At 47.0% G+C, this 23,802-nt stretch overlaps 3 protein-coding genes across 4 annotated transcripts; 2 read left to right on the forward strand and 1 right to left on the reverse strand.

The window, feature by feature from the left end:
* Positions 1 to 1,043: 1,043 nt before the first annotated feature.
* Positions 1,044 to 4,251, forward strand: zdhhc12b (zDHHC palmitoyltransferase 12b). The gene is given in 9 exon segments (XM_079364334.1): positions 1,044 to 1,276; positions 1,355 to 1,531; positions 1,907 to 2,046; positions 2,252 to 2,284; positions 2,286 to 2,345; positions 3,543 to 3,692; positions 3,694 to 3,710; positions 3,789 to 4,045; positions 4,048 to 4,251. Coding segments are annotated over 8 exon segments (810 nt in total). The 5' UTR covers positions 1,044 to 1,276; positions 1,355 to 1,434; the 3' UTR covers positions 4,104 to 4,251.
* A 1,123-nt stretch (positions 4,252 to 5,374) lies between these two features.
* pkn3 (protein kinase N3) lies at positions 5,375 to 16,563 on the reverse strand. 2 transcript variants are annotated; one of them, XM_079364329.1, is made up of 22 exons: positions 16,472 to 16,563; positions 13,354 to 13,630; positions 13,063 to 13,232; positions 12,857 to 12,980; positions 12,319 to 12,470; positions 11,651 to 11,867; positions 11,393 to 11,575; positions 11,022 to 11,131; positions 9,800 to 9,943; positions 9,645 to 9,720; positions 9,351 to 9,513; positions 8,554 to 8,641; positions 8,413 to 8,474; positions 7,974 to 8,043; positions 7,722 to 7,813; positions 7,471 to 7,647; positions 7,290 to 7,352; positions 7,131 to 7,207; positions 6,498 to 6,640; positions 6,281 to 6,388; positions 6,120 to 6,200; positions 5,375 to 5,970 (listed from the first exon to the last, which is right to left on the reverse strand). In XM_079364329.1, exons 1-22 carry the CDS (start codon positions 16,490 to 16,492, stop codon positions 5,770 to 5,772), a joined length of 2,799 nt encoding a protein of 932 aa, XP_079220455.1. In that variant the 5' UTR covers positions 16,493 to 16,563; the 3' UTR covers positions 5,375 to 5,769. The 2 variants fall into 2 exon arrangements, with proteins under 2 accessions (XP_079220455.1, XP_079220454.1); XM_079364328.1 differs by having other exon boundaries at positions 11,393 to 11,867.
* A 1,621-nt stretch (positions 16,564 to 18,184) lies between these two features.
* LOC306837309 (protein SET-like) lies at positions 18,185 to 22,914 on the forward strand. The gene is made up of 8 exons (XM_079364937.1): positions 18,185 to 18,434; positions 20,127 to 20,184; positions 20,269 to 20,411; positions 20,494 to 20,597; positions 20,687 to 20,800; positions 20,905 to 21,075; positions 21,684 to 21,818; positions 21,917 to 22,914. The coding sequence occupies exons 1-8, from the start codon at positions 18,365 to 18,367 to the stop codon at positions 21,935 to 21,937; spliced, it is 816 nt and encodes a 271-aa protein (XP_079221063.1). The 5' UTR covers positions 18,185 to 18,364; the 3' UTR covers positions 21,938 to 22,914.
* Positions 22,915 to 23,802: the final 888 nt, after the last annotated feature.

Raw genomic sequence — 23,802 nt, forward strand, 5'->3', positions numbered from 1 at the left:
TCTTTTTCTTGAATTAATGGAATTCTAAATGAAAACCTCTTTAAAGTAAGAAGTCAGAGTTTAACTCCGATGACTCCACTTTATTTAGAAATCACTTTTTATACATGAAAGCACGAAACGCCAAAAGTGTTTCACAAAAGAACAGACAGGAAATGAAAACAGACATTTACAAGAATGGATACAATCTTAAAAGAATCCTGGACTCAGACTAGAACAGGGAAGATGTAATCAAATAATTAAATAAAAGATAAGAATCTAATGTAATACAGCGAGAGAAAAAAAATGTGTCGCAATCAAATTAAAAATGGAACCAAATGTAAAAGTGATACAAATGTTGACCATAAAATAAAGTTTAAATATAGATTTAAGGTTTCTAAATGTGCAAAAAGAGAATACTGTACTTTTCATCACTTTTATTAGAAATTTCAGATCAAATGAGGTTAATTAAATGTATTTATGTTAATTAAAGTTTTGTTAAAATTGTAAGAAAGCATTAAAGTAGAAAACGATGTTTAGATCTGTTTGTTGTTAAACGTTAAATAAAGTTGTTTCTTTAAACCTCGCGCTGTGGAAAAAAAGTCCCTTTAGCCTACCAATCCCGGATCGAGACGTAATTAGTACGGACCAATCACAGCTGAGGTTGTCTTATGCTGCATTCATGTGCTGCTCGGGTGATCCAGTGTCCGTGTTGGGAAGTGTTCTTATCGTCATGTGTTCTCGTAGTTTCAGTTTGTAAAGTCTTAATGTTATGACTAACAACAGTAAAAAAAATAATCAAAAAAAAAACAGCGTGGATGTTGTGAATCTATGCAATGTAACTGTCAGAAATTTTATCTGAGCAAAACGTTAATGTGCAATACGTGAATTAATAAAAACAAACGTATTTTGCCCAATCATTTGATGACGATCCCCACGTCATGATGGGACTACGGACACCTAATTCTCTTCCGAGTTTCGGACTTGTTTTTCCGACTCGAGCAGGTGTTCACGAGCGTTTTACAACCTGGAGTCTCGTTTTTCCGACGCGTCAGACATAACATGAACGTACCACAAGGGACGGCAACAAAACAGAGACGCGCTGAAGCGACGGAGGACAGAGGACGGTCTGTGTTTCATTATCCCGACGGCTTTCACTCACTTTGATTATTAGATATTTTATGTTAGGATGACAGTAAATTAATGTATTTGTACCTTTTATTGTACTGAATGTTTGGCTCCGTTCTGTGAAGCAGGCTAACGGTAGCCTTTGATTCTCCGGTGACCGTTACAGCCGTTGGTTAGCTTGTTTTGCTTTTTGCGTGTTTACATCGTTTATATCGTTTTTATTGATTTAATTCGGGGGGTTTTTTCACAGACACAAACTCTCTCAGGTTGAGTGTTACAGCTCAGGTCCGTCCATGCAGCCTGTGGTGGATGCTCTAACATGCTAGGATCATGTTCAAGAATGTGTTCGGCTCAGGGTTTCTGGTGAGGACAGCTCACGTGATCCTGACCTGGGTCATCACACTCATCCTCTTCCTCCATGATACAGGTAAACACTCTTCATCACTCATTATAACACACACTCATCCTCTTCCTCCATGATACAGGTAAACACAACACACACTCATCCTCTTCCTCCATGATACAGGTAAACACACTTCATCAGTCATTATAATCCACCTGTTCTCACCTCAGGCTGTTGAGTTCTTGGTTATTTCTGGGGATGTAAAGATTCACTAAAGTCACGATCTGATTCACTAATAATGCTCCTCAAGCCAAATGTGTTTTCTGATCAGCAGAGGAAGAAATGGACCAGATTATCATTTTACTTCTTGTAGCTTCAGTGTGTGAAATGAGGTTCTTTTGAGCGTGTCACAGTGAAGTGATTTTAAAAAGGTTTGTCTTTTTGTGTTTTTCTCTGAAGAGCTGAGGAAGCAGGAGGAGACGGGCCAGCTGGTCCAGCCCGTGCTCTTCGTCCTGCTCGTGCTCGTGTCAGTGTTGCTCTACTTCGCCGTCTCCCTGATGGATCCAGGATTCATCCTCTCCGATGACAGCGACCTACAGGTGAGTTAGGATCTCCTGTTGGGTCACATCACGGAGAGGAAGTGATCCGACTTAAAGTTTGTTTAGCTTCAGATCTTTTCAGTGACGTTTGGATCATTTATTTAGGATTGAATCGGATCAGCTTTTCCTGTAAACAGCACGGATGATGTTAAAACCTTTGTAAAATGAGGAGGTGAAAGTGAACAGACTCTGTTTTGTTGTTCAGTTCACCCTGGGAGTGACGGAGGAGCAGCAGGACATTGATCCCCCCCACCACCAAATCTCTGCGACAGAGACGCTGTGGTCACTGTCTGCTGCAGGTGAGCCGCCCGTCACTCACAATAAACACAAAACAAAAAAAACACTCTTAAAGGTCACATGATCTCCTCCTCTTCAGGTGAAATCAGTGTCCTCGCTCCTCTTCATCATGTGTGTGAAGTGTGTTGTTGTAAATCCACCTCTGATCCTGTATTTGATCATGTCTATAAACCCCTCTATTTCAGCCCTGCTCAGAACAGGCTGTTTCTGTGTCTGTAGCTTTAAATATGTAAATGAGCTGTGTCTGACCACGCCCCCTCTCTGGAAGGGCTCGGGTGTACTCGCTGCTTTCTGGCTCCATGTCCTATTGTTTACGGTGAGAAGGCAGACTCAGAGGGCAGAACAAACACCTAGCTGTGGGAGTGTCACCCACCTGGGGGGAGGGGCTACTGCCCTTTGTGATGTCATGAAGGGAACATCTCCAAACGGCCTGTTTCAGAGACAGAGCTGCAGAGTGTCGTCCTGCAGGATGAGCTGACTGATTGATTGGCTGAAACAGGACTCTTGAACTGGTACTGTACTTGTCGGATCATCTGGTCGGATTGAATGACCGAGGTGTTGTCAAGTAACACTCGTCTGTGTTACACAGCAGCGTGTCCTCCTGTCAACACAACACAGGATCTGATGCTCATTCATTTACAGGTCCGTGCTTTAAAGGACCAGTCCACCACACTGTACGGCAGAGAGAGAGAGATATTCTCTCTCTCTCTCTCTCTCTCTCTCTCTCTCTCTCTCTCTCTCTCTCTCTCTCTCTCTCTCTCTCTCTCTCCATCTCTCTCTCTCTCTCTCTCTCTTCTCTCTCTCTCTCTCTCATCTCTCTATCTCTCTCTCTCTCTCTCTCTCTCTCTCTCTCTCTCTCTCCTCTCTCTCTCTCTCTCTCTCTCTCTCTCTCTCTCTCTCTCTCTCTCTCTCTCTCAGCATCTCAGCATCTCGTGTCCCATGATGCTCTGCAGCCTCACAGAGCTCGTCCAGGCCGATGAGCAACAGCAGCTCGTTTTTCACACGGCGCTGAACACTTGAATCCGCTCCGTCTGTAACTCTGAGAGCATCTGTTCATCAACAGCTCCGTCTCTCTGCTTCTGTCTGGAGGACTCGGAGACGGGAACACGTCTCAGGTCAAACGCCCTCCTGTCCGCACACGGAGACAGAACAGGAGTCAAAGGAATTGATTAGTTTGTTGTTTTTTTGTGTCCGAGCAGCAGCCAATGAGATCCAAGCACTGCCAGACGTGTCAGCATTGCGTGCGGCGGTACGACCATCACTGCCCGTGGATCGAGAACTGCGTGGGCGAGAAGAACCACCGCTGGTTCGTTGCTGTACTGGGCGTCCAGCTGCTGGTGCTGCTGTGGGGGGCTTCACATCGCCTGGTGAGCACAACACTCTTTATGTATCTGTCTCTCTGTTGTTTCACGTCCTGACTCTGTTCTCTCCCGGCGTGCGCTCAGGACGGGCTTCAGCGTGGCGCCCACCTGGCAGCTGTGGCTGCGGACCAACGGCACGCTGCTGACGGTGGGCGTGCTGGTGGCGCTGCTGTCGCTCATCGTGCTGCTGCTGCTCGGCTCTCACCTGTACCTGGTCTCTCTCAACACCACCACCTGGGAGTTCATGTCCCGCCACCGCATCTCCTACCTCAAGCACTGCGGCGCCGACGAGAACCCCTTCGACGCGGCGCCGTCCCACAACCTGTGGGGCTTCTTCTGCCTGTGGGCAGCGTGGTGTGGGAGCAGGTGTACTTCAGGGAGGGCAGCGACCAGGTGTGAGACACGCCTCCACGTTTAGCGTCCGCACAGCGACAGGAAGTGAAGAACACTTTGTTGTACAGTTTTGTTCACTTATTTATTGAACTGGTTTGAACGGGGACATTTTGAATCAAAGCAGGAATCAATCGAACGGGAGGAAGACTTCCTGATCGGATGTTTGAGTCAACGAGGACCGAAGTCTGAAGCACAAACCGCCAGCGTAAACAAATCAAACAAACTCAGGCCCATGAAACCAGCAGAGTCGTGTGTCCGTGTCCTCCGAGGCCGGCGGGGACTCGTCCTGTTGATTTGTCCCCGTGAACCTGAAAGTCAAGACAGAGAAAAGAGAGCAGAAGAAACGTCTTTCTAAACGTGTCGAAGCTTCAGAGACGGAGGAAGCGTCCTGATTGTTTACAACCACTCGACTATAAACGTCCCGAACACAGCCGATGATGCGTTCTGTCTTCAGGCGCTTTGCTGCCCCACTTTGAGCCTCCGTCCTGCGTGCAGCTCTGCAGCTCGGACACACGCGTCCGTCTCTGAGCTGCTGTGTCCACGCACACACACACACACGCACACACACACACCTACACACACACACACACACACACACCTACACACCTACACACCTACACACACACACACACACACACACCGAGCAGCTCAGTTTCTCCTCCCTGAGTGTTTGCTGAATGATTCCTGCGAGCACTGATCATGTGACTGTTAAGAAGCCGACTCTGACCTTTGACCTGACGTGTGCAGACGTGTTTATTGAACGTTCAGACGGAGTGACTTTGACTTGTTCCTCTCTGAATCGTCTCCTGGTGTTTCAGCAGCATTGAAAGCTATTTTCTATGGTTGTAAATAACGGAGTGTGTTTAAAGCTGTTCCTTCTCGTGCAATCGTAACCCAGCAATAAATGTGTTTACTTAGATGTACAGCTATTTATATGAATTAATATTTAATTCATGTCGTGTTCTGATGGATCATATGCAATGTGTTTTTTACGTCTTTGAAAGGACTGATCAATAAATCAGAGTTTCATTAAAGCTCCAGCACATATTTATTCATTTTCCCTCTCAGACAGGAAGTTCCTCCATCACAGTGTTGCTTTAAAAAGTTAAAGTTACAAAACACCCACAGAGGGACTGCTTCATCATCATCATCATCATCATCATCAGGAGGGCCGCCACGGCGTGGACTTCAGAGGTGAGCGTTTGGATGTTAAAGGGGAACGTGGTCATTTTAAAGCCGGAGCCCGGTCTGAAGGTAGCAACACTTTACAGACGTGTTCAACACGTCTCAGAGATCCTCCAAACGGCCTGCTGTTAGAGGGTCATGTGACCTTGAAGGTTTCTCGCCATAAAACAGCTTCATCTGATTAAACCGTTCTGAAACCACCAGACTCACAAAAACCCAGAAATGTTCCAGATCTCGGAGGTTTGCCCTCCTGACTCGAGAGCCGAGTCAACACGAGTCTTTAATGCTTCATATGATCAATGTGACACAAACGTATAAATGCTTAAAGCGCTGTTCTGTCTGTTCTGTGGGTTTAAAGTGCAGCGTCTCTGTCGGGTTTTGAGGTCGAAGCGTTCCTGGACACGGATGTGAAAAAAAAGGCAGGACAGGCGTTTCCCCTCGGAGGACGTTGGGACAGTTCTGTGGACGGCGTGGCGCTGAAGAGGGGTCATCTCATGCAGGAGAAGTCAAAGTCGGCGAAGATCTCCTGCTGCTCGTCGGTGAGGACGCAGGCGGTCCGCGGGAGCGTCAGGACGGGCTTCAGGCGAGTGAACTCCTCGTCGAAGTTGCTCACGTCTTTCGGCGCTCGGATGGCCGGCAGGAACGGAGGCTTCAACTTCTTGGCCAGGAGGGCGTTCCAGTCGATCGTCTGATGGGGAGAGAGGCGAAGAAAAGAAGGAGTCATTCATGTTCTCTTCATTCTCTGCAGCCTCAGGATCAACAAACGTGACGCTCGAGATAAGTTAGAGACACGACGCCGCTCTGCAGAGGTTTCAGTGAGACGTGACGGAACCCGACCTGGAAGAACTTGTGTCGTTTGATCTGAGCGGCGTCTTCTTCTCCCGCTCCGAGTCTCATCTCGGGATTCTTCTGCAGCAGCTGGAAACACAAAGAGAGAAAGCTTCCAGATCAGGTCTGGATTTAAAATGTGACACTGAACCCCAAAACGGCTCACGGACCTTCTGGATGAGGGACACGGCGTCGGGGGACAGGAAGCGAGGGTAGCGGACGTCGTCGTTGACGATGCTGTCGAACACTTCCTCCTCATCGTCACCTGGGAACGGGGACTGAGAGACACACGAAGGGTTAAAACCATCAGACGTTTAAAGTCGCCCTCGGAGGAGGACGGATTATGACTGCAGCTGGAGACGGCGTCCAATGCCAGGTCATACTGACCTCCCCCACCAGCATCTCGTAGACGAGCACGCCGAGCCCCCACCAGTCCACGCAGCGGGTGTAGTTGTTGTCCGTCAGAACCTCCGGAGCCAGAAACTCGGGTGTGCCACAGAACGTGGAGGTTCGATCCCCGTGGCCCATACCTGCACGCAGAACACGATGAATAAGATAACAGGCCGTTTGGAGGTGTTCCCCTCATGACATCACAAAGGGCAGTAGCCCCTCCCCCAGGTGGGTGACACTCCCACAGCTAGGTGTTTGTTCTGCCCTCTGAGTCTGCCTTCTCACCGTAAACAATAGGACATGGAGCCAGAAAGCAGCGAGTACACCCGAGCCCTTCCAGAGAGGGGGCGTGGTCAGACACAACTCATTTACATATTTAAAGCTACAGACGCAGAAACAGCCTGTTCTGAGCAGGGCTGAAATAGAGGGGTTTATAGACATGATCAAATACAGGATCAGAGTGGATTTACAACAACACACTTCACACACATGATGAAGAGGAGCGAGGACACTGATTTCACCTGAAGAGGAGGAGGAGGTCATGTGACCTTTAAAGATACAGAAATTAGCGACTAAGCCACGACTTCACGAGTCCATTTGAGCGTCAGACTCTGGATTTGTGTCTCTTACCTTCTTTACAGAGACCAAAGTCTGCGATCCGGACGTATCCGTCTGCATCCATCAGCAGGTTGTCCAGCTTCAGATCTCTGACAGACGCACGGAAAAACAGACGAGGCTTCACAACGAGCACAACGAGACGAATGAAGAGAGAAGTGAAGGTCGACTCACCTGTAGACGATTTTGTGCTGGTGGAGGAACTCGAGGCCGAGCAGCACGCACGAAGAATAAAACCTGAGAGAGGCAACGAGACGGGACTTAAACACACACCTGTGTGTGTGTGTGTGTGTGTGTGTGTGTGTGTGTGCGCGTGTGCGTGTGTGTGTGCGTGTGCGTGTGTGTGTGTGCTCACAGCGTCTGTTTCTCGGTGAAGATGCTGGTGTGGATGTGAGTCATCAGGTCTCCTCCAGGTGAGTACGCCATCACGAAGCACACGTGGTTGTCGGTCTGGAAGCAGCCGTACAGGTTCACCAGGAACGGATGACGGGACGAGTTTATCACTTCAAAGATCCGCTTTTCACACACCAGGCTGAACACACACACACACACACATTAAACATCCAGGCAGGTCGGCCCTTCATGCACATGTTGATTCCTCCTCACCTGTCGACTTCGTCTCGTGTCACGATGTCTCCTTTCTTCAGCGCCTTGATGGCGTAAAGTTTCCCCAGCTTCTTGTGCTCTGCCAGCAGCACCTTCAGACGGACACGAGCCGGAGGAGGGATTAAAAACACAAAGACCAGGATCACGCCTGTGTTCATATGAGCTGAGATATTAATTAACCCCTCGATGCCTGAGCTCAGATCGTGGAGAGACTCGTCCTCGTCCTGCGTGTGTGAGGGACAGTTTGTTTACCTTCCCAAAGTGACCTCGTCCCAGCACAGAGATGCAGTTAAAGTCTTCCATCTGAAGACGCTCCTCCCGCCTGCAGGACAGAGACGACGTCACAAACACTTTTCAACAGCTCAGTTTCTCACTCTCGACTTCTCTGAAACAGTTTTAAACAGTTCGATAAGAAGACAGATTTAAGATCCTGCTGCTGTTTGACCTCGTCTCTGTGAATCCCGGGTCACTCATGTCCGACTCCAGACGGCCTGCTGTTTGTAAAAAACACTAAATCTCTGCTTTCACTTTCTCATCCATGCTGGTTTGTTTTGGTTTCATGTTGTGCATCATGCAGTTTTGGGTCTACTGCCCCCGACTGGCTTTAACAGGAACTGTGAATCTTTCTAAACCACGTTCACAGCTGTATCAATACTGTCATATTGTATTGTTTCCTCTCAGGGTGACTCACTGTGCAGTCGGCTGGACGGACGGTTGTCTCTTTGGCTTCGGGCTCCTGTTCTCTGGAGGAGACTGAGATCACAGAAGACAAACTCAGTCCGGAGCTGTCTGTACATTTATCGTCAGTGTGAAAGCGAACGGACTGACTCACCAGGGGAGAGTCTCTGATCTTCTTCGAGCGATGTGGAGACCTGCCGGCTTGCTCCTCAGTAAAGTTCAGATTCACCACCGCAGGTTCCCTGAAAGACAAACCCAGCAGAAGCTCTCACATGAAGACCCCGAATCTCCGAGCAGGAAGCAAAACTCCAGAGTGACTGCAGGGTGACAGAGCAGCAGCACCTGTGCTCCATGATCCCATGTTCCCCCGCTGACCTGCACTCTGCTCCAGGACTCACCTCTGGACACAGCAGGGGGGGGGGGGGGGGACTATAAAGTATCAGCAGAGTTGACCTTTTCTAAAGCTCCTTCCTGTTATTATATAAACTGTGTGTCAGGAAGCAGGTCAGAGATTATGCTTCAGCCACGTCTCTGTAGTCTCACATTTCACGAGCGAGCAGAGAAACCGCCTGGAGCCAACGAGAGCATCTCTCTGTACGAGCTGCTCGCTCATGGATGTGACAGGGGGAGAGTTTCTAGGTCACAGTTTGCATGCACACACACACACACACACACACACACACACACACACACACACACACACACACACACACACACACACACACACACACACACACACACACACACACACACACACACACACACACACACACACACACACACACACACACACACACACACACACACACACACACACACACACACACACACACACACACACACACACACACACACACACACACACACACACACACACACACACACACACACACACACACACACACACACACACACACACACACACACACACACACACAGAGTCCTGGTTACCGCGGAGGCGATGTGATGGAGGATGCAGAGCCGGGGTTGGGGCCGGCTAGCGGAGGGCTCAGGGGCTCCAGCGAGCTGCAGGGAGGAGGGAGGAGGCTCATCACCAGGCGACCCCACGTGGCGAAGTTCATGTTCATCTGAGCCGCACGCAGGAAGTCCTTCCCTGAGAGGACACACACACACACAATCTGAACTTCACACTGCGTCTTCTTCAGACGGACTTTGATTACTCAGCAGCCTCTCCCGTCACTCGGGGGACTCGGGGCCTTTCAGCCTTCATGTGATGATGATCACCTTTCTCTTTGGGGAAAATCCTCCTCTGTCTCTGGAGTTTGGAGCGCCGCTCGATGACGGGATTGTTGAACGTGACCTGAGGATGAAAGCTGCAGTTTGAGTTTGTGAGGCCGAGCAGGAGAAACCGTCTTCAGATTAAACGAGAGAGTGAACACCTCGATGAAGAGGACGCCCTGAGGCTCCAGCTGCAGACACATGCCGTGACGAAGGTTATCCAGGAAGTCCTCCAGACGCAGGAACTTCACTCCACTCAACGCTCGCCAGTCTCTCCAGTACGCAGCGATCTCCAGCTCCCTGGACTGCAGCCGCACAGAACAGGACAGACGCTCACTCGTGGTTAATCATCATCATCATCACGTTTCATACGATACAGATCATCACCAGCATGGCTGCACACTCTCACTGCGACGCTCAGCAGGGCCACTAGAGGGAGGTATTTATGTCCGCACACGGAGCGAGGAGGAGGAGGAGGAGGAGGGCGGCTAAAATACGAGGAACATCATCGAGCTTTTTGAAAGAGAACATGTTGAGCTCTGAAAAGTTCAACGATCTTCAACTTGAGCGCTCGGAGCGGGGAAACAAAGGAGGCTTTCACTCCAGGCGCTCAGAAACAAACGCCAGGTGGACACGGCGCTTCACCAAGGTTTCCTACTGTCTTGCAAGATGTGCACATTAACTTGGGAGCCCCGCTGGGCCCCTAACAGCTGACAGCGCTGCAGCCACATGCAGATCAATAAAATAAACATGATCGGGTTTTCCTGTTAAATGTCTGAGACGAAGATTTGACGCCACACCGGAGAGGAATCATCATGTTTCTGCGTGCGATGTGGTGGAGTGATGTCGCCTCGTGTTCGTGCACACGGGGCAGATTAACTCTCCGCCGCCCGTTAATGCAGGCTGCATGTTAAAAGGTGTAATCCTGCAACATGATACGGCCACGATGACATCATCGTGACATCATCAGGGTCTTCCTCTTAAAGCTGTGGGGGTGAGATCACTGAATTCCTCTTTAAAGGTTTGTTTTATGAAAGAGAAGGAAACAGAGACGTCAGAGGAGCTGAGCTGCTTCTCTGCGTTTTGTGTTTGAAGACAGATTAGAGCAAATGTCCGAGGATTAGCAGCGGGATTACACGGGCGGGGTCGGAGTGAAGAGTCCAGCGAAGGACGAGAAGTTAACAGATGTTCACAGTTAGGAGCCAATCACAATGAAGCGTCCAGACAAGAGGAGTGCGAGGAACACCACAGCGCCCCCTGTGGTCACTGCAGCTGGTTTACTGAGCGCTTTAAAACACATACGAGGACGTTCCTCTGATGGTTTCAGAGACATTCAGTGACTGAGAGTCTGCACACACGTTAGCATTAGCGTTAGCAACTGACCCGCTCCAGTTCGATGCTGAAGCTCTGATCCCAGGCCTCGTTTCCCAGCGGCCTCCAGGGCGTTCGACCGACGATCCTGTTGTCGACCTTCAGCACCACGCTCACCTCAGCTGAGAGAGAGAGAGAGAGAGAGAGAGAGAGAGAGAGAGAGAGAGAACACACAAGGAAAACACATTTTAAAAATCAGAAAATTGAGAAACATTTTCATATTTACAAAGTGGATTTAAAACTGTTCATGATAAAAATGTTTCCTGTTTTTTTTACAGCGTGAACAGATCAACGTTTCACGATAAATTCTGAATGTTTTTGTGTAATTTCAAGCTTCGACAGGAAATGACGTTTTCAAACGTTCAGTCCGAGTGTTGACTTACAGGAGAGCTCGTCGGCCTTCATGGATTTCCCGTTGGTGCTGCGTCCTGATAGGCCGGATCTCACCTTTAGAGACTTCCCATCTGAGAAATGTCCCGGATTCGCCGAGACGCTCGTGACGCGACCTCGACCCGGAACCGACTCCAACAGGTCCTGACATCCTTTCAAACACACGTCCAATCGACCTGAGGACGTCAACGTGTCAAAACCACTGAATGACCTCAAACTGTGTGAACGTGAAGCGGGACGCGACTGGACACCTGTTATACTGGCCGGTTTGAAGAAGGAGGACGAGGACGAGGAGGAGGAGGAGGAATGTTTCTTCGGCGTTCCAAACACAGGAGACGTTCCCGACGTGAGTTCCTCTCTGATCTCGGCGTGTTTGGGATGATCGGTGGGGAGCTCGCTCAAACGCCTCTCCAGAGAGAGACGCAACAGATCCACCTTCTGAGACGACTCCTCCATGCGGCCCTGAGCCTGACGGACACACACACACACACACACACACACACACACACACACACACACACACACACACACACACACACACACACACACACACACACACACACACACACACACACACACACACACACACACACACACACACACACACACACACACACACACACACACACACACACACACACACACACACACACACACACACACACACACACACACACACACACACACACACACACACACACACACACACACACACACACACACACACACACACGTGACTTATCCACACACACACTCAGTGCTTCAGAAATGAAGGAAGTTTGTCCCACAGCTTTCCGTTGGATTTAACCCTTTCAGCTTAACAAAGCGAGAACGTGCAGTGTGTGCACAGAGGCCCAGACTACTTCCTGGTGTGTCAGGGGGGAGGGGGGGGTCTATGCAGTTTGAACTTGGTACCCACCTCAGCCAGTATCCTGCGGTCCTGGACCTTCCGCCCACTCAGCTGTCTCACCACGTTTTTGGCTCCTTCTGCGACGGCCGATTCGATCTTCATGTGATGCATGAGTTCGGCCACACGCAGCTCCAGAGAGCTGATCGTCATGTCCGGCTGACCTGAGGACAGAGACGGTCAGAACCATCAGGGGAAGACAAGTCGACCTCTGGGTCACGCGTCAGCGTTTCAGACTTCGATAGGATTCTAGTTCAAGTCGACGAGCTCTAAACACTCGAAACTAAACACTCTTAAAACATTGTGTTGACTGACAGTTCTTCTTCTCTGACACATTTTAACGTCATTCACCTTCATCCAAACCCTCCAGGGATTCAAACTCAGCGTAACAGGAAACTTAAATAAACTTTTTTGCAGCTTTCGCAGATTGGGGGAAAAAAACCTCTGAATTTAATCTCAACTTCAAACACCTGAAAGACTCAAAGTAGTTCTGACTAAAGAGATGAGCTGTGAGCGTCCTCTAACTCCACATTTAAAGACATGTATTTACCCGGCGAGCCGTCCCGCTCTCCGTCTTTAGCTTGACTGATTTTGATGATCTGCATGCGGAGGAGCTCGATCTTGGTGCGGCTGTCCTGCAGCATCTGCTGCGCTGTGGACATCATCTTCCTGTCCTGGAGACAAATTCAGACAGAACTCTCTGATTAATGATCACAGAAGGCGTCAGGTGACAGAGAGGTTTTCTCTTGACGCTACCTTGACTGAGCTGTGGGTGTAGGTCTGGATCATGTTCTCAGCTCCCTGTTTGACTTTGGTCTCCATGGTGAGCTGTTTCTTCAGGGTCCGGACTCGCCCGGCCAGAGGTGAGGTGACCTCCTGCCACTGGCACGACTCGGCCGATTGGTTGTCTACTTCATCCGAGGAACCTGCATCGAAAATAATCCCCGTTAATCCCTGAATATCCACACTCACACCTACAACAATAAACGAGCTTTTATGATATCTCTCTAACTTCAGGAGTTGTTCGTAGTCAGAAGTGAAAGTGACCTGTGGTGCTGTCCTTCTCTGTAGCCATGGACCTGGCGTTGAGCTCCTGCAGCTCCCAGTGGAGCTTCTCCAGCTTGCGGCTGGAGGCCTTCAGCTGGCCCTCCACGTGTGCCGCGCTCTTGCGGTTGGTGACGGCTCTGCGCAGCCTCTCGGCCGCCTCCTTGATCTTCAGCTCGCGCTGGATTTCCTGCCGGAGGAGAGTGCGAGCATCCTCCAGACGCTGCTGAAACTCCGGGTCCAGAATGTCCACCTCGTCCAGGCCTCGCATGTTCCCGCTCTGCAGGACGCACAAAGAGCCGAGTCAGCCGCTCATCACTCAGGATGTGATCGGAGGTTTTCTTAAAAACATGAAGCATGCTGAGTGTTCAGCCTTTAACACAAAACAACAACAGATACGAGCAGGTTCATCGTGTGGCTGCTTCACGAGCTCTGATCAAACTGTTCAGGAGGAAACACAGATAAACAGCACGGCACGAGGCTTCCCTCTGGTGGATAAAGTTCAGTTCAGTTTGAAATGTGAACTTTCAAAATGTCCAAAACACAAAGTGATTTATCCTAAATGAACGAGAGGAGGGCCATTTGTCAGAGAGCACAACTGGGATTGTGGTTGATAAAAATAAAAAATAAAAAAAGAATCTGCAGGTCAAAGATTTATTGACAGGTGAAGTTTCCAGGGAACTTCATTTTAATTCAGATTAAATCGTGTGTCACCTGTAATAACACAGATCCTTAAAGTCGTTCCTGCTGGCTGAAACACCAAACATGACTCATCTTTTGTAGTGTTCGCCTCTGTCAGAGATGTAGTTGAATAAAAATATGTAGTCCTCCATCAGACATGAACAGGTGAGGAGACACGCCTCCACATGTCCAACCTCTGCGCTCAACACGTGTGCACACAAACACTCTGATCACACTCCAGACATCCAGCAGCACCTGCAGCAGCACCTGCAGCAGCACCTGCAGCATCACCTGCAGCGTCACCTGCAGCATCACCTGCAGCGTCACCTGCAGCAGCACCTGCAGCGTCACCTGCAGCGTCACCTGCAGCAGCACCTGCAGCATCACCTGCAGCATCACCTGCAGCATCACCTGCAGCATCACATGCAGCATCACATGCAGCAGCACCTGCAGCGTCACCTGCAGCGTCACCTGCAGCAGCACCTGCAGCGTCACCTGCAGCGTCACCTGCAGCAGCACCTGCAGCATCACCTGCAGCATCACATGCAGCATCACATGCAGCAGCACCTGCAGCGTCACCTGCAGCAGCACCTGCAGCATCACCTGCAGCGTCACCTGCAGCGTCACCTGCAGCAGCACCTGCAGCATCACCTGCAGCATCACCTGCAGCATCACCTGCAGCGTCACCTGCAGCAGCACCTGCAGCATCACCTGCAGCATCACCTGCAGCATCACCTGCAGCGTCACCTGCAGCACCTGCAGCATCACCTGCAGCGTCACCTGCAGCGTCACCTGCAGCAGCACCTGCATCATCACCTGCATCATCACCTGCAGCATCACCTGCAGCATCACCTGCAGCGTCACCTGCAGCACCTGCAGCGTCACCTGCAGCGTCACCTGCAGCAGCACCTGCAGAGTCACCTGCAGCGTCACCTGCAGCGTCACCTGCAGCGTCACCTGCAGCGTCACCTGCAGCGTCACCTGCAGCACCTGCAGCGTCACCTGCAGCGTCACCTGCAGCAGCACCTGCAGCGTCACCTGCAGCGTCACCTGCAGCGTCACCTGCACTACATGACGGGAACATCCAGACTCTGCTGAGGCTCCGTAACAAGCAGCACCAGGAGAAACCATCAGAATGACACGGAGACAAAGGATGCTGAGACAGAAGTGATCATATGAGCCAGACGAGTCCAGGTGAGCAAACAGGAAGAGGAAACTTACAGCAGGAATAATAAACAACCAGCCACTGGGAGAACAATGTCGGCACCAGACACAGCGAGGAGAAGGGCACTTTACGAATCCACCTTCTCAACACGATCATCACAGGACGCCACGTCTTCATCACGACCCCTCCAGAGTCCCAGTGTCCCGACGATCAGTCCTAACAGTCGATCGATGTGACGGTGTCCGGGAGGAGAGGTTAGCACGATCCCTGCCGTCACACCTGATTCTATTCATGAGCTTTTGTTTTCAGGATGAGCTCAGAGTCTTATTACTTCATCGACACCGACATGCAGGAGCTCTAACCCACGTAAACCGAGTCAGACGACAACGCGTCCAGTCCCTGACATGGAAGCACACGTTTTGTCTTCAGGGAGGACGACAGACAAACAAACAAACAAACAAACAGAAGTCAAATGGAAACACGATTTATTTTCTTACTGCTTCAATAAAGTTTATTTCTACTTTAAAACTGAAGTGTGTTGTTTTCATTTCAGGCGATTCTTTGATTTCAGTTCAAAATATTAAATAAATCAGTTCTTTTAAATATCCAGCTTTAAAAGCTGAGCATGTTTACAGTAGTAGTCATATTCAAACACACAGAACCGGCCCTAACAGTTACAATATCATTCCTTTGTTATTAGGAAGCGTGTTGATCACACCTTTTGTTACAGGTAACTTTACTCAGAAGACACGCCTCCTGTCAATCAAAACAAGTGTTACACCTAAAACACACAATGATCCATGAACACATCATGGCACATTGATTCTGTTTAAGCACACTAACACGACACTCCGTTTGGCTCTTTGGAGTTCATGATGTTGGAGTAAAGTGTCACAATTGAAACTCATCTTGTTGCTCAGAGACGATCTCTGCTGAAACAAATCACATTCAAATGTTCGAGCTCACCTGGATTTGAATAAAGTGTTTTAAAGTCGAGGCTGCTCTGTCCTTATTCTACTGATGACACACAGTCTTTTGTAAGCTGCACTTTTTAAAGGGTTTTTGTCTGACCAGCACAAAGACAGAGGAACTGTGAGGAGAAGCAAACAAGACAAACAGGAAAATCCAGTGCACCTGTCTGTCAGAGGAACACCTGAGAGTTACCTTCAAATAATGTCAAGCTTTATGAACAGGTGTGGAGTGGGTACTAAATAAAGGCTGTTCATCATTAAATTAAATTGAATTTGAAGTATGAGATAAATAAAAATAACTTACCTGTAACGCTGAACCTGACATGATGTGTGTCAGGTGTCCACCGGCAGCTCCCGGCGGAGGTCTTCGTCTTCTTCTTCTTCCTCTTCCTCTTCTTGTTCAGTCCGGAGCTTCGCGATAATCAATGAACCAGCAGGACTCACTCACAGCTTCATGTGAGACTGAACACCTGCTGACGCTGCTTCACGCGGCTCCGTGAAAAACAAATCAGAGGCGAAGTTTGAATTGAGTTTTACTCTGCGTGTCGACGTAAAGATGACGTCATTACGCCGGCGGTGATGACGAGCGGCTGAAGGGAACAAATGACATTGGCTTATTCGATGCACCTGTCGAGGTACGAGATTTTTAAAAATAGATATATTTATATGTTTTATAAAAACAGATTTGGTAATTTAAAGAAAAATAAAAAAAAACCCAAAACAAATTGCATCACAATGAAATAATAAAATTAATGAATAATATAAAAAATAAAATGTACACGTTATCATTTAATTGTGTTGCTCTTTTAAAGTTTTATAAAAATGTAAGCTTTAATATAGTAGTAAATGCACCATCTACAATCGTAGATATATTCTTATTTGACCTTTATGTTTTTTTGCAAGTATTTCCTTCAACTCGTGTTAATATTTCTATTATTAAAACTATCAGTAAAGATTATGTCAGGGAGGTCTGATAGGATATGGAGGGCTTTGCAGGTGATGATAAGGAGTTTAAAGACAGTGTTTTGGATGATGAACCGTATGTGGCAGTTGTCACGTCTGGATGTAATGAATGCGGAGGTGAGGCTCTCAACAGCTTAATAATAATAATAATAATAATAATTAAAGTAGACATGCTACAATTGTAAGGAATAAGAGATTTTCGCTCGTAAGGACTTTAAAAACACCGGGATCAGCTGGTTATCTGTGCAGTCTGAACCATGTGGGCTGAACCCGCTCAACACTTTAATGACAGAGTGTTATTAAACTTCATGTCAATATTATATTATTGTTGTTTATGTAAATACTGTATGTATATTATTAATGTATATTAACCCTCTGTTAACTGACCAAAGTATCCGATAGTTGTGTAGGCTCCTTATGCAGATATGAATCTATGCACATTATTATCATCACATTGTCATTAAATATCAGGACCCTGAAAAGATACTGCAAGAAACTATCTGAAAGAACTACACTGACTTGGAGGAAATTGTTTGTTTGTTTTTTGTGGCAGAGGAAAATCTTCTTTTATCATTTTCATGATAAATGGAAAATTTATTATTTAAAAACAAACAAACAGAAATACAGCATCAGTCCAGAAAACAGTTGAATTAATATTGGTGAAAAAGGAAACCATTAGCAAAATACTGATTTATCTTTTGATCTCGAAATGTTAGATTGTTGAACTGAGAATCCATTTAAATGTCTTTATGTAAATATTGTAATATTATCCTCCTCATCAACACCTTTGACTCATACATTTACGAGTGTCGAAAATGTATAATTAAAAAAAAATAAACACAAATGCAGTGCCGACAACAAACAAAGATAACTCAACATCAGTCCAGAAACAAAGTTGATCCAAATTGAAAGTGGAAAATTATCAAAATACTGATTTATCTTTGACTCTGAAGCTCGTAGTTTGAGATTGTTTTGTCCCAGGATGGCCCTTATGCGCCGTGGTAGCGTCGCACTCCGTCCAGCAGGGGGCGGTAGAGTACAGCAAACATGTTCACCGACGGAGCGCCACAGACAGAAACAAGCGCGTGCAAAGCAGCTGCGCTCGTTCCTCCTTCCTCGCGCTGGATAGACACGCACTCCGTGTTTAGTAAGGTGGAAGTAACTTTTAACCTCCGGAGAGAAGAGTTAAATAAATATAACGCTGGTCCTAAAGCGGTGACGAAGAACGATCAGCATGTCTGCCTCGACGGCGAAAGTCAGCAGGAAGGAGAATTCAAATCACGACGGAGCGGACGAGACCTCCGGTAATGTTCACGAATGGCGGTTATCCTCAACTACGCCATTTTCATTTGTTTATCGTCATCTTTGTGGTCCCACGCAGAGTTTGTCCAACAAAATAAAGACAGAAAACGACGCTAAGTTAACGCTTTTACTCCTCATCCGGCTGCGTATCAACAAAGGAGCTAAACGCTGCGTTAGCATGCTAACATAAAGCTAGCGCGTTAGCCAGCGCGAGAGCCGAGCTAGCGCGTTAGCTTGGTGTTAGCTTCTTTTCCGCGTGAAGGAGACAGATCGAGAAACAATGTTTACATCGCGTGAGCTGCAGCGTGTTCTCACAAGGACACTTTGAGGGGAGTTTGTCGCTTGGGGTGTTTTTGGTGATATCTCGTGCACGAGCTTCGGGATGATGAGCAAGTGTGCAACAAATCCGCCGAAGAGGGCGGGCACGGTTAGCCCGCTGTGTTTACGGTACCCACGCGTGTTAGCTCGACCCGAGGCGACGTAAACAAAGACTTCACTCTTAGTGTTTTAAACTCTGTCTGCGTCACTGTGAGGAAACGTGTCTGAGCGGGGATGTTTGATTGGAGGTGTTTGCAGTTTGTTAATGTGAGCAGATAAAAACATGTCTGCGTTAAGATGTTCATTCAAACCAGGCCGCCTTTAGCTTCAACAGGAAGCTCACACACACACGCTCACACACACACACGCTCACACACTGATCCTGCCGTCCCGCGTTATTTTACTCTTAATATGTAAACAAGAGAACAGACTGAGGATCTAAAATTAAAACACTTTATCAAAGTCAGAAATGCTGTTTTTATCCCTGGGATAAATCCAGTCGTTACAGATGTTTTAATAAATAAAACCGGAGTTGAAATAATACTATATTAAAGAAAAAGTAGGGCTGCTAGATCATAATTATTAATCTGGATGACTTTACATCTACATCATATGTATTTATCGATATAATTATTGTCTATAAATTATTTAAAAAATCAGCTTTGTTTTTTTGAGGTATTGGTGATGAAAAGTTGTCGTAACTAAATGTCACAACAAACACTTTAAAACAATAACACATGAAGAAGCCCTGTAATCATTTCATCTCGATCATGATCGTGGGAGGTCAGTCGTGTCTGAAACCAGCGGTCACACACATCGTGTTAGTGTTCAGATGATTATCTGAATAAATGATAAACAATGGAGGACATTACAGTCTGTTTAGGTTTTCTTAATTATTGTCTTTATTGTTATTGCAAATAGTGCAAAGTTTTCGGCCCACACATCCTTAAAAGTCATCAACAAAAATAAATTCAGTTTATAAAAGTTTAAAATGAAATCCACCGATCTTCAATTCCTGTGATATTAAACATGTAAAATAACACACAAGGGTTAAATGTAGTGATTACAGTGACTACTTCTTTTTCTCAATATTTTTAACACATGGATAAAATAACAGTTTAATTTATTTGATCATTTAAGAAAGTTAAAAAAGAGAATCCTGCTCACCATTGCTGAGTATCACCAATTTATTAGAAAATATTAAACCATTGTGATCTGTTGTCAACTTCACGAGGTCGTTGGATGAGCAAACAGCTCTTAAAAACATCTTTAGAGGGAGGAAAAGCAAAATAACTTCAGCTACAAATCTCGGTTTAATTTTTTGCTGTTGTAATTTTTTTTCTCTTGTGTTGAACCTGTCCTTCCTTTCCTTTCAGAAAAAGAGCAACAGGAAGCGATCGAACACATCGATGAAGTACAGAATGAAATCGACAGGTGAGTTTGAATGTTCGCTGTGAGCGACTGAGCCTGGGCACTTTTCCCCGTTATAACTTGTTTTTCTCTTTTCTCCCCCGTCAGACTGAACGAACAGGCGAGCGAAGAAATTTTAAAAGTAGAGCAGAAGTACAACAAATTACGCCAGCCGTTCTTTCAGAAGCGATCAGAACTCATAGCCAAAATCCCCAACTTCTGGGTCACAACATTCGTCAACCATCCACAAGGTACGCTCTTTGATTGTTTTGTCTGTCTGTGCGCTGAATCCAAACATTTACTTACAACTAATCTCTGCTCCTGGACCTTTAGTTTCAGCGCTTCTGGGGGAGGAGGATGAGGAAGCGCTTCATTACTTGTCGAGGGTGGAGGTCACCGAGTTTGAGGACATCAAGTCTGGATACAGAATAGATTTTGTGAGTGTTTGATGTCGTTTCTCCTCCTTTTGTTTGTTTAAACTGAGTCGTGTTGTTTTCTGACTCGGGCGTGTTTTTCTTTTTGTCAGTACTTCGACGAGAACCCGTACTTTGAGAATAAAGCCCTCTCCAAAGAGTTTAATGTGAACGAGAGCGGGGACCCCGTGTCCAAGTCGTCTGAAATCAAATGGAAAGCCGGAAAGGTTGGTTCACCCGTTTGTAAGCTGCTCTTATGTTTGAACCTCTCCTGGGCTTTTCTGTTTTCATCCTTTCAAACCTTTTTCTCCTCCTCCTCTTCCTCCTGCAGGACCTGACGAAGCGTACGGGCCAGACGCCGAACAAAGCTGGGAAGAAACGGCAGCACGAGGAGCCTGAAAGCTTCTTCACCTGGTTCACCGATCACTCGGACGCCGGCGCTGACGAGCTGGGAGAAGTCATCAAGGATGACATCTGGCCCAACCCGCTGCAGTACTACCTGGTAGGTTCAGAACTCACCTGGACTCAGACGCCCTCTCGCCTCCGAAGACATTTCAGGTTTTTTAAAGACTGGATATCTGATCGGCTCGCTGTTTCCACGATTATAGCTGGATTCCTGTTGAGGATATTTCCCATCATGCACCTGATGTTAATTTACAAGAAGAAGAAGAAACCTGCTGCAACAGCAGATTCAGTGACCTGAGTGGCGCTGTGTCCATGTTTATTTACATTCTGTGGTTAGATGTGTGTGAACGTTGAGCCTCCAGAACAGGAAGAACGAGCACGTTGACATCCCGTCTCTATGACAACAGTCGCTGTATGACACATGCGGCTCCGTTACTTTGCACTACATTTAAAAAAAAAAAAAAAAAGTGGATAATTTATTTCCCGACCTGACGCTGAGAAAAGGGGATGTGAGTCTGTAGGCGGATCAGCAGCATCCTAAGAAGGTGAACGTTTTTCAACCTGAGCGCTCGTAGCGAACGCACAAAGAGGCGCGGCTGTCTGTCCTCATTGAAAACAGCAAACTAACCTGGACAGGTGGACACAGGACGCCCGTCTCTGCAGACACAAAACATCTCACTATGAATCCCTGTTTATCTTCCAAAGGTCCCCGACATGGAGGATGAGGAAGGAGACGGTGACGATGATGACGATGACGAGGAGGGTCTGGAAGACATCGACGAGGGGGAGGAAGAGGAGGGTGACGACGATGACGAGGATGGTGATGGGGAAGACGGCGAGGTAAGAGGGAAATCGATCAATGTAGGATCTGAAATGATTGGTCGCATGTTTTTCTTGAAATAAACGATGTGATGTCTTTTTGTCTTTTATGGTCTCAGGATGACGGAGAGGACGATTAAACGTCTCGACTTTCACCGTCCCCCCATCGTCCTCCCTCTGTGATCCTCCGACAAACCTCGGGAGCAAACTATTTTTTGTTTATTTTTTTTTTCTGGGTTGGGGAGGGGTGGGATTTGTATAAAAGTAATTAAAAAAAAATCCTGTGTGTTGTTAGCATGTCCGTCCTTCCTCCTCTGCAGCCCTGACGTATCCATGACGACCGGCTCCGTACAGCAGCGCGGGTTCACGTCGGGTGCGGCGGGGTTGCGGCGGGGTGAGGGTGGCCTTCGAAGTCTCACCCGTCATTGTTCCCCTACATCTCCCAAAGACATGCAAAAGAATAAAAAAAACTTTGTAGCATTCTGCACGTCATCCTACGTAGATTTAAAATACGTACAATAGCAATTTATATGTCAAATATGAATTCTGTTGAAGTTGTGAGTTGAATAAAAATAAGCCATGGTGCAGTGATAACTTAATCAAAGCATCCTTAGCCACTTTTATATATATAAATATATACGTGTATATTATAATATATCCAGTGGTGGGGGGGGGGACTAAGGCTTATTACTAGAAGTTGCATTTTCCTTTGTGACTTGTACTAATGGAACTGATCGAAAGCACCAGCTTGTTCCGTTAAACCATTGTAAATGTTTTTGGGATCTCGTTCATCTTGGTGGGACTGGTGTTAATTGTGCACAGTTTGAGGGGGGGGGGGGTGTGGGGGGGGGGCAGCAGGGCTTTGACAACAACTCTGGACGTCTGTTTAAGTTTGTTTTATTCCCTTTGTTTTTCAATCACTCATAGAAATCGTTTGAATTGTACATTTTTTTTTATATATATAAACCGTAAAACAAACCTTTTTGAGCTTGGCTTAACATTTTGAAGATGAGACATGAAAAGGTTTCTGCAGCGTTTCTCTTGTTCTGCTGGAAACCCGTTCACCTTAAATTAAATGTACCGGTTGCTTTGTTACAATAAATAAATGTAAACATGATGCTCGGAGTACTTTGATCACATTTGGGCTTTCCAACACGCAATCGGGCAGGAAGTGAAACATTGTCACGGTGAACGAATAATTGGGATCCACTGAGAGACGTCTAAACATTTGAATAACGGAGATTCTTGCTTTTACTTGAGCCTCGTTAAAATCTATCGGTCCCCAACAGAACAGCTGGATGGAGATCTCCATCATGGTTTTTTTTAACATGGACTGCTGTGGGTAGTTTGACGACATCCTGGTTTGTTGTAAAGACTTTTTTTTGGCGCTACTGGCTTTAAATTGTGACCATTGTTGATTCTAATAGCTTAGATCTGTCATGTTAATACTCCAGACTTTGTTGCCAGTGGGATTTAAAATAAACCGTTTGGGCTTACTCAGGTTTTAAAGAAATATTGTGTTGATTTTTATTTATCTTTTAAACCTGCAGAGGACTCGAGATGCACCACTAAAGATCACGAATGGGATTAAATGAACGCACAGCAGCTTCTGTCACGACTCATTTCTAGAGTTGCTTGTTAAGAAACTTCATTAATTTCCCGTCTGTATAAATGCAACCTTCAGGTGTATTGGCCTCAGGTTATAAAAGCATCCAATGAGAGCAGCTTGTTAAGTTTCAGATTTCAGTGATGGTAACTAAAGCTTAGTGCAGGATGTATTTCCGTTTAATCACAATCATTATTCTCCTTTTCAACCACTTTAAAGAAGCATCAGAGCTGTGAAGTGTGTTGTTGTAAATCCACTCTGATCCTGTATCTGATCATGTCTATAAACCCCTCTATTTCAGCCCTGCTCAGAACAGGCTGTTTCTGCGTCTGTAGCTTTAAATATGTAAATGAGCTGTGTCTGACCACGCCCCCTCCTGTTGTTTACGGTGAGAAGGCA

Source organism: Symphodus melops (assembly GCF_947650265.1).
Source record: "Symphodus melops genome assembly, chromosome: 16".
Lineage (NCBI taxonomy): Eukaryota > Metazoa > Chordata > Actinopteri > Labriformes > Labridae > Symphodus > Symphodus melops.